We start from the raw sequence: 8567 nt of genomic DNA, 5'->3' as shown, positions 1-8567 counted from the left end.
CCACCTCTTCTGATTAGCTTGGGTAACCATGATATGCTGCTAGGTGTCACTCTTGGTTTGTGGAAGCCCTAAACGTGTATAATCACTAAAGGGAGAATTGAAAGTAAGTTTCAATTCACAATCGATTTGAAAGAGTTTGAATCGCCCACTGCCTCGCTAAAAGGAACCTAATGGATCGTACACCGTGTAAGGTGGAGATTGAAGAAACAATGGAGATGAGTAAGAATAATTAAATGGTTTAATTATTTATGGTAAGGATTAATTAATATGTTAATTAATCAAAGAATAAGTTCGTTAAAGACCTCGGGATAGTTTTGGACGTTTAGGCCCAATGGGCTTCGAACGTCAAGCCCATTGACTTAAGTTGTATGACAACTTAATTCACAAAAGCCCAAAAGCCCAAACAACACCCTAAGGCCGGCCATATGGTTAAGGGTAGTGAACTTAGACTTATTTACAAGTTTGCCACTCAAATGAATAAAGGTATAAATATGACTTTATAGCCAAAATTCATTAAGGGTTTTGTTTTGGAGAAAATTGGAGAGAACATGTCTCTCCATTTCTCTCTAAAGAGGCCGGCCCCTTGGAGGGTGTATCTAGCAATCCCACTACTCCAAGGTCACTCATTTCTTCTCCAATCTAACCTTGGTGAAGATACTTAGAGGTTCTCAATTTTGGGAACTTGGAGAAACCTTTTCATCCATCCAAATCCATAGATTTAAGATGCAAGGAATGAAGGCCCTCTCTTTGGGTGATTAGCCTTTGCTTATGCAAAGAGGAATCTACAAAGGTATAAATCTCAATTCACTTTGTTTTGAGTTGATTAATGGTTCACCAATCTACTAGGCTTTGAATTTCTTGGTTAATGTTTTGTTTTTAAGTGCATGCAAGCATGATTCCGCCTTTAATTGTTAATTGCATGCTTATTGATGTTGCTTAAATGAACATGTTTTCACAAAATATTCCTTCAATTTTTCTATCATTGATTAAATATACAATGTCACGTGACAGTATACACATAAGTACAAACACAAAAAAAAACTTTAAAAAATATGGGCACAAAAAAAAACTAATATATGGGTACAAATTAAAAATGAAAAGAAAATTGGTACAAATTAAAAAATATTTACAAATTAAAAATAGGTACAAACTAAAAATAAAAATATATGATAAAAAATTTAGCCATAAATATAAATATACTAATTGTAACATTTTTAACATTAAAGGAATATATTTAAAAATGAAAATATTTTATTATTCAAATAATTAATGATGTTATTAATACCCAAAAACCTTGATCAAAAATTGAAAATCAATAGGATTTTAATTAATGGAGTAACAAAAATAAAGATATGAACCTAATTTTCCCATAAATATATATATAGTTGTATAGAAAAAATAAAAATAATAATAAAATAAGAGTCCCATTAATGGGGGCAAGGAGAGGAGAGAGGGCGTGGTAATCCGATAAGGATAAACATATAGCTGTTAGTTAATCAACGAATGAAGCGGTAGGGTCCTATTAGTTTAAATAATCTGTAACGACTTTGGCACTCGTGAATGTCATGTCATGTCAGCTACTCACTCAGCCTAAGTCTACTCTTGAACTGTTGGACTCATCCAGCTCCTGACCCGAGTATTCAAAGAAAGATTGAAAGGAAAGATGGTGATGATCCGCAATCTCAGTCGCAGTCTCAGTCGCAGTGCCATCGCCAAAACACTCCTCTCGCCATCAAATTCAAGGCCCTCTTCCCATTCTGCTATTCCGTTGTTGGCGCCGTTGGCGGGTCAACGCCTACGCAACAACTCTGCCGCATTTGAACCCGAATTCAGAGATACCACCACCACCAGATGCCTTCACTCGCTTGGCGGCGGTGGCGGACTGCCTTCCTCCATGAGGGCAGCTGTCTTCAGGGAACCCAACAAACCTCTCACCTTCGAGGAATTTCACATCCCTCGCCCCAAATCCGGTGAACTTCTCATCAAAACCAAGGGTGGGTACTAATTTAATCTCTCTCTCTCTCTCTCTCTGGATTCCGTAATTATTGTATATATGTTCCTCGTGTTTATTCATTTCCAACTCCTTGATTAAATCAAACACCCTGAAATTATGTTAATTAATTGCATAGCTGCCGATAGACCGAAGAAATGAAGTTAGAAATGGAATCATTTGATTTCAGCCTAATTTGTCCATCTTAATTTGTTATCATTGTTTCATGCGTGCCCAGGTTGAAAATGATTGCTCATGTATCATCGTCGTCGTCGTCGTCACCATTGTATTTTATATTCGTTCGGTGTTGCCATTTTGATTCTTTAATCTTCTCGAGTAACTTACCATTTTACCTTTGTTGCTTACTTACAAATGATAGTTTCTTTTTCCTCTGCCTTGTTGCTTCTTTTGGCTTGTTCACCTCTTTATTCCGTTGCTACTATGGTGGCTGATATTGTTCGTGTTTCTTTGTTATAGCATGCGGAGTTTGCCACTCTGATCTCCATGTTATGAAGGGCGAGCTTCCATTTGCTAGCCCATGTGTTGTGGGACATGAGATAACTGGTGAGGTTGTCGAACATGGACCGGCCACAGACACCAAAACTAAAGCAAGGTGCACTTTGTTTAGATTTCAACAATCTTCATCATCTTCTGTAAATAATGCTCTCATTAGATTATCCATTGAAAGAAACTTCGAATCTGGAGTTCATAAATCCCAACTTTAAATTCCACCTGAATAGGTATTGTTCCCAAAATCTAAGATATGTCAGTTTTTTTTAGAAAACGGGGCTACAACCACCATAACCTCCATATTCACTACCACCATCTTCCCTTGACCATCACCACAACCTCGTTTCCATCACCATCCTTTCTCCACGGTTATCTGCATCACCGCCAGAAGCATCAGCATTGCCACTAAGATGACCATTAACATAACTACCACCGCCATGATAGTTTTAAAATGTTTGTGAATCTCATTTTCCTGAATGTGTACATGCCAGATCTTTTGTTGAAATTTGAAACAGAGGGAAACCAAAATGGATCATTAGTTTCATTTTCTCAAATTTTCAGATTACCAATTGGATCTCGAGTTGTTGGAGCTTTCATCATGCCTTGCGGCAACTGTTCCTACTGTTCAAAGGTAATACTTCTCGGAGATGCTACTTTGCTCATTTAAATTTTGTTATTGACATGATGGTTTATTAACTGCTTTACAAATGTGGTAATTACCATTTTCTTTTGGGAGGAAACTGTGTATTCTGTAGTTGATTGTGTTTTTTAATCACTGAACTGGAATAAAGGGCCATGATGATCTATGCGAGGATTTCTTTGCCTATAACCGTGCAAAAGGAACTCTTTATGATGGTGAAACTCGGCTGTTCCTCCGCAGCAGTGGTAAGCATGCTTTTCTTTCCTCTTTGTATGTCTGTCTGTCTCTTTTTATCTCTCTGCCTCTATATCTATATGTTTTTTTGGTTTTGTTTTTGTCAATTTCGTGAACTCTCAAGCTAAAGTATAAATTGTTGTTTCTAGTATCTGTAATTGTAATGTGGGGCTAAAAGGATTTGAAATGACCAGGTCTTTACTTCTGATTGCTATAAGACATTACCATGGTCATTTCATGGGGAAACTTTATTGTTGAATATGTCAATCTCTGAATGTCAAGACAAACTGAACTCTTTCAACACATAGCAGTAAAGTTCCTTAAATCCTACCACTTAGAGAATCTTTACTTGTGATGGTAGTTTTTTGTTCTCACCTTTGTATTTGGTAGCATACAAGATCCATTGTATTTATTTGGCTATTTCCATAAATTTTTTTGGTAAGCAAGACACCTTTTCTTTTTGTGTAAAAGTTAAAACATGACTGTTCATTTGTGCAATTAGTGGAAAGTTGAATGAACAATTAGTAATGTTCTTTTAGTCAAAATCTTGTTTCATGTTGATTGCCGGACCTGTCTGCAAATGTCCCTGACATGTCTGTGATGTGTTTCAAGATTCCTCCTCCTTGAAATTCTGCTTCTTTTTTTTTTCCTGTTTTGATATGCAGCTAAGCTCATGGAGATTACAGATGTTTATTGTTTGATAACCAAAAGGTATTCTATACTGTGCAGGAAAACCAGTATACATGTATAGTATGGGAGGCCTTGCTGAATACTGTATTGTGCCGGCAAATGCATTGACTATTTTGCCCGAGTCATTGCCATACATCGAGTCTGCAGTTTTAGGTTGTGCAGTGTTTACTGCTTATGGTACTATGGCTAATGCGGCTCAGGTGAAGCCTGGGGATTCAGTTGCTGTGATCGGAATTGGGGGTGTAGGGTCAAGGTACTGTAAGATCTTATATTTGCTCAGAATTCTCTTTTCGGTTATACGGTTGATGCTAAGGCGTTATCTTTTGTCTTTTCTATTTTTCCCTTCCAATTTTGGACTTGATATAATATCATCCATACACGGTAGGCATTCTACTTTAGCTTTGGTGGTTTTTTTGTTTAACTTGAATGTTCCTTTTACTTCTGTTCATGAAATTATTATAAACATTTTACAATTATATCACTTGCGACAGCTGTTTGCAGATAGCAAGAGCATTTGGTGCCTCTGATATTATCGCTGTGGATGTTCAAGATGAAAAACTGCAGAAAGCCAAGATATTTGGAGCTACGCATGCTGTAAATGCAGCTAAAGAAGATGCTGTTGCCAAAATAATGGTACATATTAAAGCACTTTTCTGTTATTTTGATTACATATGATGCAGTAGTTGATATAGTAATTGCGTAATGTCATTTTTTCCTAATCCTGGTGTCGATAATTTGTTTCAGTCTTGTTTTTCCAAAATAGTTTGGTTGTCTTTGTGTTGTCTCAATTGAACGTCCAACAAAATACATTAAACTACCCCATGGAGCCAACCATAAGTCATGAGTTATTTCCTATTGAGGAACTTACACAAGGACCTGTTAATCAGTCATTAGATGAAATATGGAGGTCTGAATGCCCAGTTAGTGCTGTTAGTGGTGGATCACATTTTTTAACTTGGTAGATTATCGTGGTACTTCTCCGATGTGAGGTTATGCCTGTCTGCACATGGCTTGTATCAAGCTACACAACCCCACAGAGAAACATTTCCTCATTTGAAGACTATATTGAATGACCTCATTTGAGAATTATTATAAGCACGTACACACAGCATATTACATAAAGCAAGATTCTTGGAAATCTTGTGTGATTGTTTGTGTTATCCCCACTAGCATTGCCCATATTGTGTGGTGTAAAAGTGATGACACAAATAATACTCAAGTACCATGATGAATAACCTGTGGGTGGGCTAGCAAAAGATCATAAACTAATATTAGAGTTAAGTTGAATCTGTACCTTTGAAATTGATATTGAGATGAAGCAAAACCTTTTCTGTGTTCTATCCCTGTACTGTTGACTTGCTGTTCACTTGTTCTGGACAGGAAATAACTGGTGGAAAGGGTGTGGACATCGCTGTGGAAGCCCTGGGAAGGCCGCAGACATTTTTGCAATGTGTGCAAAGTGTGAAAGATGGAGGAAAAGCTGTAATGGTTGGGCTTTCACAAGCTGGTGCAGTTGGGGAAGTAGATATAAACCGTCTTGTCCGTAGAAAGGTGTGTATGATAAATGCTGTATCAAAGTGACAATTGATTTTCAATTTCTGGAATATGGTATGATGTTTATGGAACCACATCAATGTTTATTAGATGAATGTAATTAGGTAGAGTTGTGATAAGATTCTTGGAATTATAACAGAATCGAGAAGTCTAGGGGAAGCTAGTATTCTCGTATAAGAAGTTATGTAGTTATCAGCGTGATTGATCTTTCAGATACCATCCATTTATAGTCTTGCACTTAAGTACGCTGATTCTGTTCTGAATCAGTGCTACAGAGTGAAGTCATAGAAGGACATGAGGTTTTGTAGCGTACTTATGGCCTATTGATGCTGAACAAACAGGCATAAATATGATCTTTTGAAGTGCTATAAGACTGGTAGGTAAGATCAATTGTCAAACTTGGGACTTCCGCTCCTGCTAAACCCTGGCTCTGCCAATGATTACAAGTGTATAGGAGATGGCTAGTATTGAGAGTCTGAGTCCCTCGTTGGGAATTAAAGAACGTTGCATAAGCTTGTGAAGAGATGGGCTACTCCAGCCCTTACCAATTGGTTTCGGGTTGAAAGTCAACTTCCTTCAGCTAGTTGGTCATGGGGGGATTTGAGAGCTAGATCATGTGGCTGCTAAATGGTATAATCCAAATGGTATTATGATTAAATTTTCCTTTTGTTTTGAGCAATTACTTCCTCTTGCATCTAAATGACCACAACATTAGCTCAAGTCTCGAGGTACCATTTCATAGATTCATCTCATTTTTGTTTAGTTGTATGTTTTGACTTTGTAAGAGGTCGCACTTGGTGCGATGGCAAGTGCCTTCGCCCATGAGCGGTAGGTCTCGGGTTCGAAACTTGGGAGCAGCCTCTCCATAAATGGGGTTAAGGCTAGCCGACATTCACCTCTCCCAGACCCTGCGTAAAGCGGGAGCCTTGTGCACTGGGTACGACCGTATGTTTTCACTTTGTAATTTTTTTGTCATCTGTTGAGACGAGCAGACTAAATATCAAGTTGTCCAGGATTCTGTGTTTCATTTCAGCAAACATCTTTACTTCTTTGGCAATAATCTTGTGGAACAGATACAAATCATTGGATCTTACGGAGGGAGGGCAAGGCAGGATCTGCCAAAGTTGGTCAGATTGGCAGAATCAGGCATATTTGATCTAGCTAATGCTGTTTCTAGAAGGTACAAGTTTGAGGAGAGTAACGAAGCATTCCAGGAACTCAATAAGGGAAGCATTGTTGGTCGGGCAGTGGTTGAGATAATGTAAGTTCTTTTCACTCCAAGCGGCTGTTCTTGATGCGAAACTTCCACCTCAAGTACAAGGCAGCTCCTGGTGTAGAAATCTGAAGACCTGCAGGTGCATAACTAATGAAGCCTCATAAACGATCTTTCATCAAACGCATTCTAGGATCACAAATGGTTCTAACGTCTCTTTTTGTTGTTTCCTCCCCTCCTTTTATTTTGGGTCGACCTCACACACATACATAAACTCTTGGTGTTTGAATAAAACTTTGCTGAGTGGTCGGCCGAATAACATGATATAAGAGAGGTTATGAATTTACACGTGATTTGAATAATATATATTACAAGTTTCTTCTGATTAACCACTATGTACTAGTTACAAATTTCCCCGGATTGAAATCTCTGGGGCATAGAGCTAGAAATGAGCAGCTTTAACCCGATATTGGAAGCGTAAACAATATGGCTTGACGGCAAAGCGGTGGATGGGGCATCCACTATGTCCCGGGTTTAAACTCTCCTTCATCCCCTCAGTGTAGATTAGCGTAGTTCCTACGGTGTTTCTCTAACCAAAATAAACATTTTTAGTACATCAAAAATTTGTATTATCAAATGATATCATGGAAGAATGAAGCTTAAACCTTGTTTTGTAGCACTAGCCAAACATTGGAGAGTTCATAAAAAGAGTGGTTCTACAAGGCTATCTCCAACCCAAAACTTACAAGTTATAAGGTTATATATGTTGTGAAACTAATTGAAGGAGGGAAATTGACAAAAATGGGTCATTTTCTTATTCTTATGATCAAAATAGGATAAATCGGCCATTCCCACTCCATGCACACTAATGAAACTACTTACATTTAAATTGTACAAACTTATAGTTGATGGTGTCATTTTTCTTGGCATTTAGAAGAGAGGGATGTTGGGAGAGAGCTATGAGCTCTGGGTTTCTAGGTTGAGCTCTAATTTCAAAGAAGGGGAAGTTGAGAGAGAGTTGAGAAGAGTGAGCTCTGGATTTTTGGGTTGAGTTCAGAACTATGAGCTCTGATTTCTAACACAAGGATGTCAAGAGAATGGAGATGAGTGAGGTCGAGGTTTTTGGGTTTGAGCTCTATTGATGCACAAAATCAGATGGAATGTGGAACTACATAAAATGTCAAGTTTGTGACCTTCAAATGGTTGCTCCGGTCACCTAGTGAGGATAATATGTAAAGATATAGAGATAGGGAAGCAAATATAATACGTACATGGTTCACCCTAAGTTGGGCTACGTCCATGGTGTAGAGGAGTTGTCGTTAATAATAAAGAGTTTATACAATACATAGGTTCAAGTATAATCATCATTAGTGGGTTCTAATGACAAATTTAAGTACAATAATGACATTAGGGATTAATTGTAGAAGAATGGTCTCCTTTTATAGTTGAGGAGATGACACACCCCGACCCCAATAACACGAGTTAAGAGGCCGTGATGTGCTAGTCGACACTAAATTGACCATATGAACCCATTCAGAGATGACGTCAAAAGCCAACTTATTCATGAAGCCAAAGCAAGATATTTATGATGTGTAAGAATTTAAACAAAAAATGTTCATTAATAAAATCCAAAGTTGCTACAAGAATTACTTATCATTCTCCCCACTTGGGGACAAAAATTATCTCGGGTTTGACCCCGTTATTATCACATCACATTAGAGCAGCTAGAAGTTTCA

The 8567-nt window shown here is 37.9% G+C and overlaps 1 protein-coding gene across 1 annotated transcript; it reads left to right on the top strand.

The window, feature by feature from the left end:
- The first annotated feature begins 1456 nt into the window (after positions 1-1456).
- Positions 1457-7220, top strand: LOC103456131 (uncharacterized). Its single transcript, XM_008395770.4, has 8 exons — positions 1457-1994; positions 2468-2603; positions 3062-3131; positions 3292-3385; positions 4104-4317; positions 4556-4697; positions 5445-5615; positions 6692-7220. The coding sequence occupies exons 1-8, from the start codon at positions 1664-1666 to the stop codon at positions 6881-6883; spliced, it is 1350 nt and encodes a 449-aa protein (XP_008393992.1). The 5' UTR covers positions 1457-1663; the 3' UTR covers positions 6884-7220.
- Positions 7221-8567: the final 1347 nt, after the last annotated feature.

The sequence above is a fragment of the Malus domestica genome, chromosome 01, assembly GCF_042453785.1.
Source record: "Malus domestica chromosome 01, GDT2T_hap1".
Classification (NCBI taxonomy): Eukaryota; Viridiplantae; Streptophyta; class Magnoliopsida; order Rosales; family Rosaceae; genus Malus; species Malus domestica.
The sequence above is the reverse complement of the archived record's forward strand: the minus strand, read 5'-3'. Positions and strand labels throughout refer to the sequence as shown.